A 21,165-nucleotide genomic window follows, 5' to 3' on the forward strand; every position below is an offset into this window, starting at 1 on the left:
CTTGGAGCCACTCAATAGGTAGGAAGAGATGTGTGCTATTAAGCTTCCCCCATGGGCCATTTTTTAAACACCAAAGCTCTTAAGACATTTACCTGCCTGCCTTCTAATATGTTAATTCTTCCTTCTAATTAAATACTGGATTCCAACACCATAAAGGCCACTTGCAAAAAGTAGAACACAGATATTTGTCTGGGCAAATGTGATGCTTACTCCACATGCAGTGGAGATGACAGTCAACTGTTTAAAGTAGCACGGATATTTAGTAAGGCTGTCGATTAATTGCACCTAACTCGCATGATTAAATTTTTTGAGTTAATCATGATTAAAACTGAGATTAATTGCACTGTTAAGCAATAGAATCAAAAAGTGAAATTTATTGAATATATTTGGATGTCTTTCTACATTTTCAAATATATTAATTTCACTTACAACAGAATACAAAGCATATAGATCTATTATTTTTGATTAATATTTGCACTCTAAAAATAAAAGAGTTCTTCAATTCACCTCATGCAAGTACTGTAGTGCAATCTCTTTATCATTATAGTGCAACTTACAAACGTACATTTTTGTTGTAAAACTGCACTCAAAAACAAAACTATGGAAAACTTTAGATCCTACAAGTCCACCCAGTCCTACTTCTTGTTCTGCCAATTGCTCAGACAAACCAGTTTGTTTACATTTGCAGGATATAATGCTGCCTGTGTCTTATTTATAATGTCACCTGAAAGTGAGAACAGGCGTTTGTTCACATGGGAATGTTGTAGCCAGCATCACAAGATATTTACATGCCAAATACCCTGAAGATTCATGTCCCTTCATGCTTCAACCACCGTTCCAGAGGACATGCATCCATGCTGATGACAGGTTCTGCTCAATGATCCAAAGCAGTGGGTAAAACAGAGCAGGAGATATACAATTATCCCCCAAGGAGTTCAGTCACACATTAAATGTATTATTTTTTTTTAAATGAGTGTCATGAGCATGGAAGCATGAAGAGGTATATGAATGTTAGCATATCTGGCACATAAATACCTTGCAATAATGACTACAAAAGTGAGAACACCTGTTCTCACTTTCAGGTGATGTAAATAATAAGCAGGTGCATTACCTCCCATAAATGTAAACAAACTGATTTGTCTGAGCAATTGGCAGAACAAGAAGTAGGAATGTGGGATCTAATGTTTTGCATGGTTTTATTTTTGAGGGCAGGGTTGTTTTTTAAACATAATTCTACATTTGCAAATTCAACTTGCATAATAAAGAGATTGCACTACAGTACTTGCAATGGGGAGGAACTGAAAAATCTGTTTTTTACAGTGCAAATATTGGTAATCAAATATAAATGGAGCACTATACACTTTGTATTCTGTGTTGTAACTGAAATCTATGTAGAAAACAAAAATATTTAAATAAATGGTATTCTATTATTGTTTAATCATGCAATTAATCATGATTAATTTTTTTTTTAAATTGCTTGACAGCCCTAATATTTAGTGAAGTCTTGCTTAGTTAAGAACTCAGATTCCCAGTGACTTCAACTGTCAGTCCTCATCCCACAGGAAGACAAGTTATTGTTTACATACTTGGAGTGTCACCCTATGCCTTGGACTTGCTTGTGGACTTTTAAAAGTCACCCATTTCATAGGCACCCTATCTGTCTTTCAGAAGTATTGGCAATGTCTCAAGCTGTTGAGGTAAACCATGTAGGCTTCCCCACATCACTTCAAACAAATCCCACTGACCAACCTCCAAGTGTCTATCACAACCCTTGAACTCTGAAGCAACTAGAAAACCATATTTATCCATTTTGATATCCTACAGACTTGCAAGATTACACCTTGAACCTGTGGACTGACAAAACCTGCATTGTAGTTAGATGTTCTCCCATTAGTAGTAGCCTACAATTTATAGCAAAGCAAGACAGCTTAACCAGCAGGGAAGAACACTGCTTAAATTTCAGCCTTGTGACCTTTGAAATAGGTTTAAGAATTGTGTTCCATAAGCAAGTGGAATTTTGTCTGCCTCCACCCCATATAAGGCTCTCATATCTAAAGCCAAGTATTTATTATGTAGGTTAATGTTCCCACCAACCTTGGGAACTGTTGATTTCCATTCTACCCGAGTTTCTAAAACAAATGCAAAAAACTCATGAGTTTACGTTTCTATACACAACCTTGCCAGAACAATTCATCCTCAGAGAAGGTATTATTCAGGCCTGTTTAGTGTACTTCCCTACAAAGGCTTTCTGTGTGATTTAGGATATGGACATGTCCACTAGAAACTGAAGTCTCTTACCTAGTTACCATTAGGTTCTGGGGGCATGAATTCTTACCAACTTTAATAGATGCAACTCAGTTAAAATTAGAAGGTTCCATAGCCAAGCTATTACCAGTTACCTACGTCAGCTACTTCCTCCTTCTGTAGTGTGCTTTTATAAAGTGTTTAGTTTAATGAAATTGCTTAAGATATGAACAATTAAACTGTTTATTCAGTCATTCTTGCACTTTACAGCTGGAATTCTGGGAACTCAAAAATAACATCTTTGCCAGTGAGCTTCTTGTAGACACCAGAAAATGTTTCCACCTGGAAAGAAAAAAAAAAAAAAAAAAGTCAAGTACAAGAGCATTAGTTTACTTTCAATAAGTTTTCTAAAAGCTGCATGTTCTGCTGTACAGTTCAGACATAGTATATTACATTTCAAGTTGCACCCTGCATGGTTTCTCCTCAGTAATTGTCTAGAGATTGAGAAGTTATATGAATATAAAGGATGCTGCCCTCATCAGCTCTAGAGCCAGGGACAGGCTTGCTCTTCAACACTGTGGAAGGGGATTGTACATCATTGCACTTAGGGCTATACTCCGATATACCGGTTGGACAGAGCCACAAGTAACCTCAATGGATGACTATACTGAAGATGACAGATGCATTCAGAAACTGATTCAGTCCAGCATTCAAAATTCATGTTATTCCAAGTTTGATTTGGCTAGTTTCTTAAGTTACTGCTAAGAAATCCTATCTCAACAGAAAATGATAGGCTTCCCACGTCATTTTGAACGAGTTAAGTTATGTACCAGCATTAATGAAGCCACATTTCCTGAAAAAAGTTAGACTAAGTGAAATACTAAATTGATGACAGTTCTTCCATATTGAGATTACTTCCCAGAATTCTTTATTTGGGAGGTGATAATGTTCTGTAGAACATCAAGACTCAAGCCATCAATCACATAGATTTGCCAGCAGAACAGACTCAGACTTTCAGAGCTATTCAATCCATAAGGCAGCTGAAGCAGAGTCACACAGATATGTGGGGCCCTCTACTCCATGATGTAGCTGGCACATTGGCTTTGAAGATCAAGTGTTTCATTATAAATAAGAAACCCATCTTCTACCACTCATGCTAAGAGGAAGCAAGTAGGAAAAAGGTCACCACAAATGAGTTAACCAAAAGCAGAGTGTAAGGCAGCCAAGTGCAGTCAAACTAAAGCTTGATTTCAAAAATTCTCTTAGCATTTCATTAGTCCAAAATGTAATTCAAGATCAGGGCAGAGTTCTCATACTCTTGCCGCTGCCACAGTTTTGAGTTTTATACTCAACTAGATGACTCATCACAACCCCTATGTTACAGAGAAGGGTATAGAGTTAGTTCCTTACCTTGTGTTCAACATTATTCTGTTGCGCTTTGTCCAAATGGACCTTTATGAGTCTGCTGCCGTCTAGTTTCACGCGGATTCTCTTGCCCACAATTTCACTAGGGAAGACCAGATCTTCGAGTATGGCATCATGCACTGCAGTAAGTGTACGGCTGAAATACAATATTTTCATGAATTAAACCAGTGGTTCTCAAACTTTTGTACTGGTGATCCCTTTCACATAGCAAGCCACTGAGTGCCACCCCCCCTTATAAAAGTGTTTTTGTTTTTTTTTAATTTATATATATTTAACACCATTATAAATTCTGGATGCATAGTGGGGTTTGGGGTGGCTTGTGACCCCCCCCATGAAATAACCTTGTGACCCCCTGAGGGGTCCCAACCCCCAGTTTGAGAACCCCTGAATTAAACCTTCAAGGGGTTGGCAAGTTTAGTCTGACGACTATAAACACATACTTCCCCTATAATCTGCCAAAGAGATACTACCATAATTCCTGGGACAAAGGAACGTATAGGCTGGTAAATAAACAGTAAACATGAATTCCATACTCCACCATATCAAAAAGTTAGTTATGACCATGCCACAATTTATCTCAGCAGCTATTCCAGGAGGCAGTACAAAATAAAATTGAGCAGTTTGTAGTGAAAGTGATATTTGAGACTACACTATTTCTATCAATGCTTCACTATTCAGTGTAAGCAAGTTGTATTTATACAAGTTAATAGTGCCACCTGTAAGTGTGACCAATACTTCCTCAAATGAAGAATTTGAGGGATACTACTTTTAAGAGTTCAAAGTGGTAGCTGTGTTAGTCTGTAACAGCAGAAAGAATGAGGAGTATTTGTGGCACCTTGGAGACGAACAAGTTTATTTGAGCACAAGCTTTCGTGGGCTAAAGCTCGCTTCATCAGATGCATGCAGTGGAAAATACAGTAGGAAGATTATATATAAACCACACACACAAAGAGGAAAAAAATGGGGGTTGCATTACCAACTCTTGAAAAAATGGGGGTTGCCATACCAACTCTTAAGAGTTGGTATGGCAACCCCCATTTTTTCATGTTCTCTGTATATACACACACACACACACACACACACACACACACACACACACCCCTTCCTACTCTGTTTTCCACTGCATGCATCTGATGAAGTGGGCTTTAGCCCACGAAAGCTTACGCTCAAATAAATTTGAGCATCTTTAAGGTGCCACAAGTATTCCTCGTTCTTTCTACTTTTAAGAATGTATTTACTGCATTAAGTTAGGATGCATCAACCTGACATTTTAGCAAAATTATTAGGTTATTCCCCTCCAATGTCCCACTTCTTGCAGTGTTAGAGATGATTCTGTAATGGAACACAGACTCATCTAGCAGGTTCTGTAGAACAGTGTTTGCAATTTAAGGTAATTATAATGCAAGTTTCCCCCATACAGCCCTAATGCTGCAGTGTCAGATTGAGTTTTCTACATATTAGACCACAAAAATTCCTGTAAGTGCCCTATGAATGCCCATTTACATATGTTCCAAAAAAAAAAAAAAAATCACAATATTAAATATTATCCTTGACATTACAATTACAGTAAAATTGATTGTGTCCCAGAATGAAAGCAACACCAAATGCAAATCACTCAGTGAACATAGACAGTCCACAATTTCAGTCAGACCAACTAGTTAGAGAAAAATGTTTAACAGAAGCAAACTGTTGCTTAAATTTGAACTTTAGTGCCAAGGACACTATTTTTGATTGATGACTTTCTTTAGAATTTAGCTCTACCCCAAGTCAGAATAAAAAATAATAATAAAAAAGTTACCTCCTAGATCACAGCTTCCCATGCAAGCCCAGCCTCCTTCCCCACTCACCCAAGTAGCAAACAAACTACAAAAGTGAGTCTATCCAAAAATTACACAAAAATCAAATCTCTTGGGGCAAAAAGTAAGGATATGTTGTATGTATATCCGTCAGCGCACACACTGTGAATCACCATTCTAATTTTACCTTGCCTAATTAAAGCTAGCATGCAGTGTTCCCTCTAATTTTTTAGATCCATGTGCACCAATATGGAGGTGATGTGTGGCCGGGGGTGGGGCTGAAGGGTTCAGAGTGTGGGAGGGGACTCAGGGCTGGGGAGTGAGGGCTCTGGCTAGGGTGCAGGTTCTGGGGTGGGGCTGGGGATGAGGGGTTTGGGGTGCAGGCTGCCCTAGGGAGAGAGAGGACTTCCCCAAGCCCTCTCTCATGGCAGTGGCCAGGGGAGAGGTGCCTCTTCCTGCCTGTGCAGCCCTTGATAGCCTACTGCACAACCACGCAGCTTAGAGGGAATTTAGCTAGAACGTAATTCCTGGACTGAATTCTCTGCAGTACAGATAAAGAGTTAGCATCCATTCCCTGGATGTTCATCTGTTCCAAGGCTAGCATTACAACAGGTGAACAAGTTATTGGGAGGAGGGAGGGGAACCTAACCCAACCCACTTAAGTTACTCAGTTTACATACATTGCCTCATTGTTTTCCAAGATGCCCACAATCTTAAGACAGTGGCTGGGCAGACCAGAAAAACAGAAGTTATTTGTAATTGCTGCTAGCAAATATTTTGCTAGCTACTACTGGAAAAAAAGAGCGTTGAATGTAGATGGAAAGATTGGGAAAATATGTACAACATATTTGGAATGTACTGCCAGTTTCCATGCAAGGCCAGAATACACCAAAAATCTCAGAATTGACAACTAAGCCAATGTTGTAGAACAGGGGTTGGCAACCTTTCAGAAATGGTGTGCCAAGTCTTCATTTATTCACTTTAAGATTTCACGTGCCAATAATACATCTTAACTTTTTTAGAAGCTCTCTATAAGTCTATATATTATATAACTATACTGTCATACGTAACCAAGGTTTTCAAAATGTTTAAACAGCTTCATTTAAAAAAAAAATCAAATTAAAATGCTGATCTTTCACCACTGGCCCGCTGCCATCCTGGGGTTCCGTTCAACTAGGCCGGCAGCGGGCTGAGTGGGGCCAGCAGCCGGGACCCTAGCTGGGAGGAGCTGGCGGACGGAACTCCAAACCAGCAGTGGGCTGAGCAGGACTGGTGGCTGGGACACCAGACCAGGAGCGGGCTGAGCAGCTCAGCCCGCTGCCGCTCAGCCCACTGCTGGTTTGGGGTTCCGTCCGCCAGCTCCTCCCAGCCAGGGTCCCGGCCCTGTCCGCATAGAGTAAGTACCTACTGTTTCCCTAGTTCTACCATTCTCTTCCTCTCGCTGAACTGAGATGAGGGTGGGAGTGCACTGAGAACAGGGCTGGGGGTGAAGGAGCAGGCTGGGGGATGGGGTGCAGGGTCTGGCCAGGAGCTAGAATGAGGGAGGGGGCTCAGGGTGCAGGTGGGAATGTGGGGGGAGGGGGTGTGGTGTATGCACAGGAGCTCCTGTTTGGTGCTCAGGATGGGGAATGCAAGAGTCAGGGCATGGGGTGTGGGGGAGGGGGTGCGTGTGTGAGGAGGGTTCAGAAGTCAGGGCAGAGGGCTGGGGAGAGTGGGCTGGATTTGTGGGGGTGCTCCCAGCCCCCTTCCCTGACTGGCTCACGACAGATGGCTGGAGGGGATATGCTGATTCCACCCCCTTCCCCAAGGTCCCCAGAGCAGAGAGCGCGCTGCAGCTCCCCTTTTCCCTCTCCCCCTCCGTAGCAAGGGCCGTCAGCTGATCGGTCCCCGGCAGACAGCAGCATGCCATTAAAAATTGGCACGTGTGCCACAAGTTGCCAACCCCTGTTGTAGAACATAGTCCTCACTGCTATCTCATAGCCATTCTAGAACTGCAAGATTAGAAAGTGACAGTAGTAAGTTTCTGAAACACATTGAGGGATTGATTTTGAAGAGAAGCGATATGAATATTGAAGATGCAAGGAAGTTTGGGACGGTAAAGGGCACTATTTGTACCTTAACTTTACATGCTGAAAGGAAGAGTCTTTGCAGAGCCAATCTCTCTCAGACCCTTTACGTATGATCAAAATGGCTGTCATGCAAGTGGAATGGCACACATTTCAGCAGCGTAACATTTACTTACCTCCTTGGACGCTTTTGCTTGTTTTTTGTACGGCTTTTCCTTGTTGGTTTGGGCAAAATCCTTCTCTGTGAAAGAAGGGGATATCAAGCCTCATGAAACATTTAGCCAATATCCTCAGAATCAGATGTTCAGATTTGAAGTCATAAATATGACTTTCTTTCAAGGGTTACCATTCTCCTGCACAAGTCCTACAATTATTTCCACACAGCATCAAGGAATGCTCAGGAATAACCAAAACCAAATTCCAATTGTAGAAGTTGAGCTTTATGATAAAGTCAGTTTCTGTAGTGCATTGCTGAAACCACCACCAAATTCTCATGCCAAGTATGTTCAGTGGGAAGAAGGAAAGGTTTGGGGAGAACAGTTTGTATTTAACAAAGCTAATAGCCAAGATAATCTGTTCACCCACATCAGGGGGTGGAGGGGGGGGCCTTCTCTAGAAATAGTTGCTTAAAAAAAAAACCACACTGCAGAGGGTTTTGCCCATTGCGATTTCCTGCTAGATTATTCTTGAGATTGTTATTCATCTGCTCCTGGTGTCAGTTGTTTGGACACCTATGTTATGAGGAAGTTGTAGAAGGGATATTTACACTGCATTTGTTAAACTTGTGCAGACTGTCCCCACATGGACACTTATTTTAGTTTAAAAGTGGGTTACTTTGGTTTAGCTTAAAATAGTTTTAAGGGATTTTGGTTTAGCTTAAATGGATTCCTAAGTTAGAATGTCCACAAAGAAGTCTACAACAGTTTAAAAATCAGCATAAAATATCCCTTTGTAGTTAAGCCAGTGCAACTCATCATAGGCAGCCTTATGTTGCGAGAAGATTCACTGTTTAACTAGGAAGGTAGGAGTTCTAGGGCTGGTCTTTACAGCAGCATCAATCTCCCCATAGTGGTCAATTCAGAAGGGATTGATTTAGTGGATCTTCACTATAGCTGCTAAAATCAACAGCAGAGCGCTCTCTGGTCAAGCCCAGTACTCCAGCTCCCCAAGAACAGAGAGAGAAGCCGACCAGAGAGCGTCTCCCATTGATGCAGTGCAGTGACACTGGGGCAAGTCGACCAAAGCTACGTCGATGGAGTATCATATTCACATAGCTGGAGTATCATAACTTGGGTCGACTTACCCCCATAGTGAAGACAAGCCTTCTGAGCCTTGGCTCCAATATGCAATATCCAGAACTGTCATGCTTGCTATCACCAAGCCACTATCACTGAAGACAAATGTTCTCAAGTACTCAATGAACAGTGGTATGATTTGTTATATTCCTTTAAAACAAATTTGTCACCTTTTCTATACCATTAAAGATTTCAATAATTAAACAGTGTTATACATTTGTTATTGTGTTAAGACAAAACTGGGTGTGAGCTATCGCATACGAGTATGAGACATCTGACTAGCAGAGGCATTTCATTGTTCAGAATATACTCAGTCACATGACTTCAATTCAGGTATTTTTATCCTTTTAAACCACAATACAAAAAAATTGATCTTTTCACAGATGAAGTATAACCTTCATAACTATTAAGAAAACACATATATATCCATTTAAAGTTATCCTCATAACTCCAGGGGCTTGCCCTCTTCCTAATGCTGGCTTCCCATCCATCTATTCCCACCTCAAAAAAGCTTTTCTTGGCTTAAACCGAGGAGGATGGGGGGGGGGGGGGGAGGAGGAGGAGGAGAGGTTAAGATTAAAGGAGGTCAGATCTCACTAGCATTGCCCCTTCTTCCTTTTCACTTTAAAAGACAGCAAATAAAACTCCCCCTCTTCCGACTGCTTGTATTAAAGCTTACTTCTATTCTATCATCACTGTAGAGTCTGCAAAAATACTATGCTTACATTTTTCCTGCTTAAGTTTCATTACTTCTAGGACTTTACTCCAGCTACATGTTATTTCTCCTTTTCAGAGTATGGTTCAGCCATCCTATATAGTTTTTCTCAAGTCTCAACAGCTTGCTTTAAGAAGCACTAATGTGCAGCCACAGACTGACAGTGTCTGGAAAGGTATTTCATCTACAGCAAAAACAAACCAACCACACATTCGATACATTTACCTTCCCAGCCCCAACAGGTTAGGGAACCAATATGCCACATACAGAGTAATAAACCATAAAAAATAATCAACTATTTACCTGAGCAATGAACACCACATGCTTGCCGCTGAATTTTTTCTCCAGCTCACGAACTAATCGGACCTGGATCTTCTGGAAAGATTTCAGCTGAGGAACTGGTACAAAGATTATGATTGCTTTTCTACCACCCCCTACTTCAATTTCCTAAGATAGAAGACAAAATATACACTTAAGTTACCTTTGATTTTAAATCCCCTAAACACAGGTCAGCTTTGAAGTAACAGCAAGCACTTTACAAAATCCATTAAACGTAATAATGGCAGTTCTCATCAAGCTTTGTTGCAATTGTAAATTGCTGTATGAAATGAACAGCCTTTTCACCCATTAGGCTAGTATCCCTACATGGAATTGGATTGTTGCAATTACAATTCAGATTCACTGACCCTTTCAAACAGGAGAATCTCACACAAGTAGACATCAATATGTAGACTGAATGGGTCTCCAGTGCAACAGAATTGCATGGGGCTGGTATTGAGATCAAGTTTCAAATAAAATAATGTTACCCATGGCATACATGGAGGATAAAAATCAGCATGAACAGGTTGATCGCCTAAACACCCTCCACTAACTGTCTTCCACGCTACATCTTCATACAAATAGTAAGGTAGCTTAGTCAGTCACATCTACTGATTTGCCAAGATCCACACTGCTATTTCAATAGTACTTTGTCTCCCTGCAAATACTTTTATAAACATGGTAACATGATTGTGTCCTGCATGGTTTACCTCCCTAGCATGCGATCAAGTACTAGGAAGCGAATGCTTCCCTCACCAGCCTTACTGCTGGGCACAAGCTTATCCTCCAACATCATGGAATGGGACTCTAGGTCATTACTCCTCAGAGCAGGGGTGAGGAACCTACAGCCCGGGGGCTGGATCGAGCCCACTGCCTAATTTCATCTGGAAATTTCTCCTGGAAGCAACTGGTATGTCCCTGCCCACAGGTGCATTCAGGGAAGCTCTGCACACTGCCCCCGTCCCAAGCTCCACCTCCGCAGCTCCCATTGGCTAGGAACTGCAGCCAATGGGAGCTGCGCACGCAGGAAGCGCACACCGCATAGAACTGCTTGGCCGTGCCTCAGCCTAGGGACATGCCAGCAGCTTCCTGGAGCAGTGCGGAGCCAGGGAGCCTGCCTTAGCCCAGGAGCCTCCTGAAGTAAGTGCCACCGGGCCTGAGCCTCCTCCCAGAGTCTGCATCCCACATCCCCACCCACAGCCCAACCCTCTGCTCCAGTCCTGAGCCCACTTCCGCACTCCAAAACCCTTGGCCCCAGCCTAGAGCCCCCTCCTGTACTGCAAACCCCTCATCCCCACCCCAGATCCCGCAACCCCTCCCATACCCCGAACCCCTCAGTTCTGGCCCCTCTCTGGAGCCTAAGCCCTGAGTCTCTGCGCCCCACCCCCATGCGTGGCCCACACTAATTTTTTTCCTGTGGGTCAATGGCCCCTGATAGAAAAAAGGTTCTCCACCTCTATCTTAGAGCTATGCTCCCAAAAGCCACTTGGGTAGAACACTCTGAGACCCACCTCACTGGAAGCCCATGTTGGATTTACTAAAATGCATTGTGTCCCTCACTGTTTCAAAATCTGTTCAACAATAGCCCTTCTTATCTCATTAGGAACAGCCCTCTTGGCACAAGTACTGCACTTCCCAAGAGCATGCTTCTTGAGACAGATTCAGGCCCCATTAGAAGTCAGTGTGCACACCCCAGCCACTCCCCTAAAGTCCACAATTCGGTTTGCAACTTCAGATTTGTTTACTGAATTCCAGTCAACATTCCTGTATAGACCCCAACAAGTTTGCAGTTACTATTAGGGACAAAAGAACCTGCATAAGCTTTATTACTGCTTATGTACAAAGATCACTTTTGAATTTCAGGTTTGCTGTACAGGGCTGGCAGAAGAATTTGTAATTTGAACAAATTTTGTTCTGAAGTTTTTTTTGTTTTAACTATAGACCTCATGCCATTTTCACAATCACATCCTAAACTAAAACTAAACTCTGAAGAGCTGACACTATGTGACTATGCGAGACTGGTATCTTGATCTGCTCCCATTTTATATAGGCCAAGTTGATGGTTTATTTATTTATTTTTTTATAATGACATGAATATTATGAGACATATGTTAGACATCCCAGAGCTGTTCTATAAAAACAGGACAATTCTAGTCTGCATTTCATTGATGAAGATTCTGCAATTGCAACTTCAGGGTTAGCAAAGTAAGCAAGAAGTCATTTGGATTTTCAGATCCAGTCCTGCAAACTTAGTCTGGGAAGTTAGAAATAGGTTTTATACTTGTTAAATTTGATCAGTTTATCTGGAGTCAGAATTGTGTAAGCTCTAATGGCATTTTTTACAGTCACTTTTAAGACTAGAACTGTATTTAAAATAAAAAATAAAAAGCTACAGCCATCAGCTCCAATAAACAGGGTTACAAAGCTTGACGTCTGCCTCCTCCTGTTAAGTCACAACAGTATCCAGCAAGACAATGCCATGAAATCTTGCATTCATCTTCAATTCAAACTTTTTGACCACTTGTCACATGGCATATTAATATCCATTTAAAATAGATACCAACATACTGAATTGTCAGTTGGCAACAAAGTCAGTCACCTTTTTTGGATGGGGTGCAAGTTTTTTGAAACCCACCTTAGCTGCTGTGATGTTCAACTCTCTCAGCTGAGCTTTTAAGTCAGAGTTCATCTCCAACTCCAGGAGAGCCTACAGAAAAGAATGAGAGAACAATTTTGATTATTATCAGTTTTAAGTTGCATCATTTTACTTTCTGATGCATTTGTGTCCATGTACTAGTTTGCTAAACGCTAATCAATCATCTGTTATAAATGGTCTGTATATATTTGTTTCCAGGCATAAACTGATCCATGAGGTCAAGAACGCACACCCTAACCCTCACCACCCAAAATGCATACATGCACCATTCACTGGTGACTGGCTAGTTCTTACACTTCCCTCTGAAGCATAAGGTATTTGCTACCATCAGAAGCAGAATATGAAGCAAAAGTCTGCAATTCCTATTTTTCCCTCAGGAAATTGAGACTTATTCAGGCAGTTTAACTTCAGTTTTGAATCAAGCTAGAATTATACCTGTGCTTCCATTAGTTTTTTTTAGTTCAAGTTATTAGGGGATAGTGGAGTGAAACTAACATACCTGGGAAATACCAGACTCGAATTCATCTGGCTTTTCACCATTGGGCTTCACAATCTTCGCGCTAGAACTGAACATGGCCTTTCTACAACCCAAAGAACAGAAACGTCTCAATTGTCAGCAGACACACGACTACCAGCCACAATGCCCAGCCAAGGGCTTTCTGTTAGTTGGACACAGCAGAGATCTAGGCCCTTCATCCGTCTCACTGGGCAACTCGTCTGTGTGTCAGACCTGAGAGGAGAGGTGAGAAGCTTCACAAGCCGCGCACAGTTCAAAGCGGTCACATGGGGAAAAGCGAGCAGTGGAGTCCCGCAAGTCAGACGTCTCGGGGACCAGGCTCCTGACAGAAGCCACGCCGCGCTGCAGGGCCACTGCCTCTTCGAGGGAGACGGGTCGGAGGGCTGCTCCCTTCCCCCGCTGCCAGAGCCCGGCAGGAGCCCACACGCTGAGCCCAGCCATTTATTGGGGCGGCCTCTGTACGGAGAAGCCGTACGGATCCCCGGCCTGGACAGAGGCCGCCGGGCCCCGGCTCAGAAGCCCCACAGCCCGGTCGGAGGCCCTAGCTCTGCCCGGAGGAGACAGGCTCCGCGGGGCCGGGTACCCCCTGGCTCCAGGCGAGGTGTGCCGGGTCCCTGGGCGGCCATCGGGCCGCGGGAGGCCGCTAATCGGACGCATCCCCAACCGACTCCTCCGGGCCGAGCGGCTGGGGCCCGCTCGGCGCGGTATTGCGCGGACAGCGGCTAAACGCGATTCCGCGTCGGCGGCCTCAAGCACCTACCTCTCTCAGCGCCGGCCTAGGAAGAGGGAGAGTTCTCGCGAGAGCCGCTCAGATCCCTGCCCGGGAAGGACTCGCCCCGCCCACAGAGACCTGAAGCCAAAGCCGGAAGAGGGGCAGTCCGGCCTATAGCGTCCCGAGCTGCTTCCGCCACAGTGAAGCCGAACAGGGGAATTCAGATATTGGCATGGGCGCTGACTAGTGTGGTCATAGCCGGCTGAGGCGCTCGTGGCTCTCGGATGAAGCTATGGAAAAGAGCATGCAGGATGACGCATGCGCAGTCGCCTTGCCATAGCACTATATTGACACAGGGCGCATGTGTGCGGTTCAGAGTAGCGCCTCTTATTGTTACCAAGTTAAGGGGTGTGTGGAAGATGGGTAGGAGGCTCCTCTTTTCGGGCTGCAGGTGGCCATGTGGAGCTGCCAGGGCCGGGCCCTACTTGTGCTATGTTCTTTTTCTGGCCCTTCAGCAGATTTAAGTTCCTTCTGTAATTTTATGTTAATTCAAGCCCGTTTCATGCTCCTAGTCTACAGTGTTCTCTGTTACAGCTTTCAGAGTAGCAGCCGTGTTAGTCTGTATTCGCAAAAAGAAAAGGAGTACTTGTGGCACCTTAGAGACTAACAAATTTATTAGAGCATAAGCTTTCGTGAGCTACAGCTCACAATGCATCCGATGAAGTGAGCTGTAGCTCACGAAAGCTTATGCTCTAATAAATTTGTTAGTCTCTAAGGTGCCACAAGTACTCCTTTTCTTTCTGTTACAGCTGTTCCACTGTGAATAAATTGTATATACAGTTATTGGAGCAGGGAAACTGAATCCTGGGTCTCCCACCTCCCAGATGAGTGCTCTAACCATGAAGCTACAGAGTCGCTCTTTCATCCAATGTCTTGATTTAATCCACAGCGGAACAACTTCAAGGGGAGAGACTAAAGGACCCCCACCGCAACAAAATAACCTATTGTTAGAGCTCTAAGAGGTTGGAAAGTGTGACGGTACCCATGGTTGTGTGGCACTTCCCTACTATCTGCTCTCAGCCTTGTCTGTGCCTACTGTGGGTCAGTTCCCCCGCACCACCAGCCTCTGGTAACACAAGCCACTTGCCTTCCAAGCCTCCAGAAATCAGCCCTAGCTCTCTACAGATTAACAGTAGGTGCACATCAAACCCTGAGCCATAGATGCTGAAACTAGGGGTGGTGGGCATGATGCCGCACACCCCGGCTTGAAGTGGTTTACATCACATACAGGGTTTACAGTTTGGTTCAATGGCTCCCAGCAGCCCCATTACAAAAGTTGTTCCAGCACCCCTACCCTGAGTACTCTGAGCATCCATCTAAACTATACAAAACCAGTTCCACTAGACACTCACAGATCTGCTACTCCCAAAGGAATAAATACACCTCAGTTTGCCAGTTACACCTCAAGATCATCACTCCTCTCCACACACAGCGCTTAAACATACTTCTTGTTTTTATTATAAACATATCTAAGATTCAAGAAGCAGCATATTGATGGAAGTATTGAAAATTAACTACATATAAAATACAATTATAATATGCATTCTAGAACTTAGTATTGCTCACTACCGCCTTTCAGCCCGGTAGGCTGTGATCCCTTTATCATCATGAAACAAGCCATTCTCTCAGCCTGTCCCCTCAGTAAAGGATGGAGAGTATAGCCTGTACCTACAGTTATAGTCCAAAAATCCATCATCTTATCTTGTAAAGAGGACTCCTTCCTCCTGGTTTAATTCTTCTGTAAGAACTTCCAGAAAGGGAATTTACAATACCTTCATCAGCATTAGGCTCAGACTATAAATGGGTGTCTATTGTGAACCATACAATACTCAGTTTCCATTTAGTCAGACAAATGGATAAACATCTCTTGCCTCAAAGAAGGCTGTTTCTCATCTTTTGATAACCAGGCCCATCATAGACCTTAATAACATTTCACATAACTCCTTACATATTATCTATCCATACATTTTGCAAGTTTTATGATGATCAGTAAGATATAGGCTTTCAGTAGACATCTTCCATGAAGTTATTTGGCTAACTATGTAGATGATCCCTGTAACCCTTACGCACCCCGGTGCCCTCTGCCAGTTGACACCAAGTCGTTCCTGGGTTACAGCTCCCCTTTTCAAATCCTCTCCCTCTCTCTGGGGACTTGAGCCAGGGGTCTTCCACATCCCAGCCAACTATACTAGCCATTGTGCTGAAAGTTAAAAGGAAAGGTCTCCCCATTCTACATACATTCATTCATCTGTAAGTGAGCTTGGGGCCCCAGCAGTGAGTTAGGTAGAGGCCTGCCTATCTTCCCACAGTTCACGTAACGCTCTGAAGCTTGGACATCTAGATCCCCATTGTGGTGCCGCAGTGCGCATGCTCAGAAGAAGAAAACACAGGCACCTAGGGAACTTGTATTGCAAAAGTTTAGGTGCTGAGTGAATTTAGACACCTACAGGGTTTGATGGCAGCTGAGTGGGGGCTTTGTGAATGCCAGTGGGGCCTGATTCTAGGACTTAAGTGCCTAAAATGGCAGTTAGGCACCTAAATCCTTTTGTGAATCAAGCCCTTAGTCCTCACAACAGACATGGGATATTTGAATACCTCATTTTACAGGAGGAAAGCAGAGAAGGAACAAGGAAGTCAAGTGACTTCTCAAAGTCACAATAAGTCAATTATAGAAACTTGAGTATAACTCCGCTATTTCTAGTTCCCCAGTCCAATGATTATTCCTCTAAGCAAACTAATGCCTCTTTGGTATTAAGAGCTCCTAGAATAGCTCTCCATGATCATATAGTGATACAGTTTTCCATGCAAGAAACAGAGCCCACCAATATGAAGGTATATACATATTTTTTTAAAGAAAAGACTAAGTGTTATAGTGGTAGCAATTGCACCCATGATGTGTATTAGTTGTCAAATTGAAAATTCAAAACCAGAAAACCTTTTCTTTTGGAAGATCTCTGAGAAGGGTGTCGCTAGAAGCAGGTAAATATGGTGGCTTCTTTTCCTCAGTTTTTGACTATTTCAGTAATGATATAATACTTGCCATCATAGTAACTAAATGTATACCTGCATAGTTACTCTGCAAGACACCAAGTGACAGTCCTGAGGTTGTAAGAGACTATTTAATTCCTGAATGGCTTAAAATAAGATGCATTTAGTTTCTTGAAGACTTTAGTAAGGGGATATTTTACCCATCCTGAGGAACAAATTTAAAGTTTAGTTTAAACATGCTTCAAGCCAATGCATTATCTAACACAGATTATCCTCCATGCCCCCCCCCCCCCCCGCCAGCCCATCAACTCTGACCAACAAATGTTGTCAGTAATAATTTTAGCTAAACAGAATTTACAATCAATTTTAGTATGGATCTGTATGACAGGGGGAGGGAAGCCCCTAAAAGGGCAGAAACTCAAGACTAGGAGTACTTGTGGCACCTTAAAGACTAACAAACGTATTCACTATTTTTTTCTGCCTATTTCCTCCTTCTTTTTGTTTGCATCATTCCCTCAGCTATATGAAACCCTTATTCTTTCTTCAGACTTCAAGTAAAAGAAAAACAATAAATAAAATTTCATTAAAATTAAATAGACAGAACTGAAGGGATAGCCTGTATGTTTGAGTTTAAGAAAGAAAAAGATTTTTAAAAATATTTTGGAAACTTACCTAGTGTAAAATCAAGACCAAACAAAGCCAATAGTGCAGTTTAAAGAGAATTTGAATGAAAGGGGTAGTAAAACATGGCTGAATTTATAGCAGAGAGTTCTGCAGTCACAGTGCCCTCACAGGAAACTTAACTCTTTAATGGGCTTGTTTTCTCTCATTACCACTTTTAATATACTGACTTTGGCCCTGATCCTGCAAAGACATACACATGTGCTTATCTTGATTTTAGCTCTGTGACTATTCTCATTAACTTCACTGGGACTACTCACAGCCTGTAAACTTAAACATGTGCTTAAATCTTTGCAGAGTCAGGTCCTTGTGGGTATGAGTGAGAGAAATATTGTATCTGTTAGTACTGCAGCTTCTGGAGAAACAGGATAATTTTTGTGTGACTGTGTGGAAATTTTAGTTTAAATTTTCCCTGTTTATATATTAAAATAACTTTTAGATTAAAACATTTCTGACCAGCTCTACTACTAATGGATGGCCTACTGAGCAAGTACATTAGCAGCTAGCTACTGCTACTACAAAAAAAAGAAAAAGAGTACTTATGGAACCTTAGAGACTAACAAATTTATTTGAGCATAAGCTTTCGTGAGCTACAGCTCACTTCATCGGATGCATTCGGTGGAAAATACAGTGGGGAGATTTATATACACACACAGAGAACATGAAACAATAGGTTTTATCATAAACACTGTAAGGAGAGTGATCACGTAAGATGAGCCATCGCCAGCGGGGCGAGGAAGGAGGAAAACCTTTCATGATGACAAGCAAGAGGGGCCATTTCCAGCAGTTAACAAGAACGTCTGAGGAACAGTGGGGGGTAGGGTGGGGGGGGAGAAATAACATGGGGAAATAGAAAAGGAGTACTTGTGGCACCTTAGAGACTAACAAATTTATTAGAGCATAAGCTTTCGTGAGCTACAGCTCACTTCATTGGATGTAGCTCACGAAAGCTTATGCTCTAATAAATTTGTTAGTCTCTAAGGTGCCACAAGTACTCCTTTTCTTTTTGCGAATACAGACTAACACGGCTGCTACTCTGAAACCCATGGGGAAATAGTTTTACTTTGTGTAATGACTTATCCACTCCCAGTCTCTATTCAAGCCTAAATTAATTGTATCCAGTTTGCAAATTAATTCTAATTCAACAGTCTCTTGCTGGAGTCTGGTGGACCAAATGCGTCCGATGAAGTGAGCTGTAGCTCACGAAAGCTTATGCTCTAATAAATTTGTTAGTCTCTAAGGTGCCACAAGTACTCCTTTTCTTTTTGTGAATACAGACTAACACGGCTGCTACTCTGAAACCTGTCATTAACACTAGTGTATCAACTATGGAAGGCATAAGAGTAGACTGGCTGCCACACTGATATGAAGACCAGGGTTAGACAAAACGGTGGTAAGAAAAAATGCTGGAACTACTGTTTTCCATACTTTGTTAAATACCTTAATCTGGGGAGCCATTTATAACATTTCTGGCAAAAAAAACAATGAATCACCACCAGATTAAGACTGCGGCTACATTATAATTGTAGCTGCATCAGGGGCCTCACTTATAGGCTTTCAAACTTTAGCCTACTTAGGGAACACAGTTAAGGTCTCTCACCTATATTACAAATTAAAACTGTGCTGTAACTGTGCAAGGGAAGGAAGAACTCTGGTAATTAGCTCCCGTGAGTTTAGAGAGGCAAGGTGGGTGAGGTAGTATCTTTTATTGGACCAACTTCTGTTGGTGAGAGAGACAAACTTTTGAGCCACATAGAGTTCTTCTCCAGGTTCTGGAAAAGTACTCCAAGCACCACAGCTCAATGTAAAGTGGAACAGATTGTTCAGCCTCAGTGGCACATTAGCCACTGGGCCAACTGTGTCCATGCCAAAGGGCCCTAGCCAATTGGGTGCCCCTGGAAAAATGGATGCCCCAATCTGCTCCACCCAGCGCTCCTGTGCCCCGACCCTCCTCCCTGGCAGGAGTGTCAAGGGGAGCTGTTAGGGGCTATTCCTTCACCCACTCACTTCCCTGGTCCTTCTCGCATGAACAGAGAGCAACAATATCCAAAGTCCAAAGGTGCAAACAATTCAATGTTTATTGGGGTGAACTTCCAGCAAACAATGATTCCAATTTCCTTCCTTAGTGTCCCCCTTCCCAGCTCTGACACCACAGAAATCTTGTCTGTGTCCCTGTTCCCATTCTCCACCCCCTTCTTCCTGATTGACTGCAGACTATATAGTAAAACTTGAGTTCTGCTTAGCTATACTTTAACCAATCATTTTACTGAAATTTAAGTAACCAATCCTAACATATTGTAACATGATTATTTAACCAATTATATCCCACCACCTTAATTAGTTTACACCCAGCAAAATTAATTATACAGCAGACAGAAACAATCACAGAACCAGACTGAGATTATACAGACAAACAATAGGGAAAGGGGGACTACAGTAATAGAACAACAAAGAAATGAGGATTTCACATCCCAGCTATTGATAAGTGAGTTCTTGCCAGACAGGATGCTATCAAACTAAGTTTCCTTTTATATCTTCTAGGCACTTCCCTTTCTCTGGAGGCGATAGGCATTATCATGACAGGATTGTATTCCTAATAGCCCAATAGCACCTGATTTCAATGTGACTAGTTTGGAATGTAAGGATGTGACTGGTTGCTTCCCAGTTTATGGCTGCCTCTGCTGCTTATCCAGAGATCTTAGCCTAAGAACAGGGCTTATTGCTAGCACGACGATGTTGATCCCCAAGAAGAACCGGATTGCCATCTACGAACTCCTTTTTAAGGAGGGAGTGATGGTGGCCAAGAAAGATGTTCACATGCCTAAACACCCAGAGCTGGCAGACAAGAATGTGCCCAACCGCCATGTCATGAAAGCCATGCAGTCACTGAAATCGCGTGGCTACATGAAGGAGCAGTTTGCTTGGAGGCACTTTTACTGGTATCTGAACAACGAGGGTATCCAGTATTTGCGTGATTATCTTCATCTACCCCCTGAGATTGTGCCTGCCACCCTGCGCCGTAGCCACCCTGAGACTGGCAGACCGCAGCCCAAAGGTCTGGAAGGTGAACGCCCTGCTCGTCTTACTCGGGGAGATGCTGACAGAGATACCTACAGACGCAGTACCGCTCCATTTGGTGCTGACAAAAAGGCTAAGGCTGGTGCGGGAGCAGCTACTGAATTCCAATTTAGAGGTGGATTCGGTTGTGGACGTGGTCAGCCTCCTCAGTAGAATTCTCTGGTCAAGTTTTTGTGTATAAGAGGACCAGAAAAAGATCATCCTCATCGACATCACGGTCTCCTTTGAGAACAGGACCCCGACCTTCCGCAAATCCCGAGCTCGTAAGCTGGAAAAATACGCCCCCATGGCTGACACCCTGAGAGCGAAGGGCTACGAGGTGCAGATGAATGCCCTGATTGTCGGAGCCCTGGGCGCTTGGGACCCCTGCAACAAGCGTGTGCTGTGGACCTGCGGGATCGGTCAACGGTACGCACGGCTCATGTGGCGCCTCATGGTCTCAGACACAATCCGATGGTCCAGGGACATCTACATCGAACACATCACCGGCCATCGACAGTACCAGGAGGTGTGAGCCGGTACAACATCGTGCATCAACCATGGGAAAGGGACTGAGAGACTTTTTTTTTTCATTGGACCGTATGAACTGGAACCATAAACTCACTGAACATTAA

At 43.1% G+C, this 21,165-nt stretch overlaps 3 protein-coding genes and 1 non-coding gene across 8 annotated transcripts in view; 1 reads left to right on the plus strand and 3 right to left on the minus strand.

Moving 5' to 3' along the window:
* COLEC11 (collectin subfamily member 11) overlaps window positions 1–2,539 on the minus strand; it is a 50,496-nt gene extending 47,957 nt beyond the window's left edge. Inside the window, exon 1 of one of the 3 annotated variants that reach the window (XM_038395975.2) lies at window positions 2,404–2,539. The gene's annotated coding sequence lies outside the window, so the exon portion shown is untranslated. Of the gene's footprint in view, window positions 1–2,399 lie in introns of all 3 variants that reach the window. The other 2 variants (XM_043510283.1, XM_043510288.1) reach the window with 2 other exon arrangements.
* On the minus strand, window positions 2,470–17,597 carry RPS7 (ribosomal protein S7). Of its 3 annotated transcripts, XM_038395980.1 has the most exons (9): window positions 17,465–17,516; window positions 16,740–16,880; window positions 13,793–14,034; window positions 13,015–13,096; window positions 12,495–12,566; window positions 9,845–9,988; window positions 7,708–7,772; window positions 3,655–3,805; window positions 2,470–2,586 (listed from the first exon to the last, which is right to left on the minus strand). In XM_038395980.1, the coding sequence occupies exons 4-9, from the start codon at window positions 13,087–13,089 to the stop codon at window positions 2,509–2,511; spliced, it is 585 nt and encodes a 194-aa protein (XP_038251908.1). In that variant the 5' UTR covers window positions 13,090–13,096; window positions 13,793–14,034; window positions 16,740–16,880; window positions 17,465–17,516; the 3' UTR covers window positions 2,470–2,508. The 3 variants fall into 3 exon arrangements, with proteins under 3 accessions (XP_038251908.1, XP_038251905.1, XP_043366224.1); XM_038395977.1 differs by lacking the exon at window positions 16,740–16,880 and having other exon boundaries at window positions 17,465–17,597; XM_043510289.1 differs by lacking the exons at window positions 13,793–14,034; window positions 16,740–16,880 and having other exon boundaries at window positions 17,465–17,520.
* On the minus strand, window positions 2,704–2,915 carry LOC119854118. The gene has a single exon (XR_005292358.1). It is a non-coding gene; the product is annotated as a small nucleolar RNA SNORA73 family (small nucleolar RNA).
* Window positions 17,598–20,186: 2,589 nt separating the features above from the next.
* On the plus strand, window positions 20,187–20,729 carry LOC119853472 (40S ribosomal protein S10-like). Its single transcript, XM_038396577.2, has one exon. The coding sequence runs from the start codon at window positions 20,207–20,209 to the stop codon at window positions 20,702–20,704; it is 498 nt and encodes a 165-aa protein (XP_038252505.1). The 5' UTR covers window positions 20,187–20,206; the 3' UTR covers window positions 20,705–20,729.
* Window positions 20,730–21,165: the final 436 nt, after the last annotated feature.

Source organism: Dermochelys coriacea, chromosome 3, assembly GCF_009764565.3.
Source record: "Dermochelys coriacea isolate rDerCor1 chromosome 3, rDerCor1.pri.v4, whole genome shotgun sequence".
Lineage (NCBI taxonomy): Eukaryota > Metazoa > Chordata > Testudines > Dermochelyidae > Dermochelys > Dermochelys coriacea.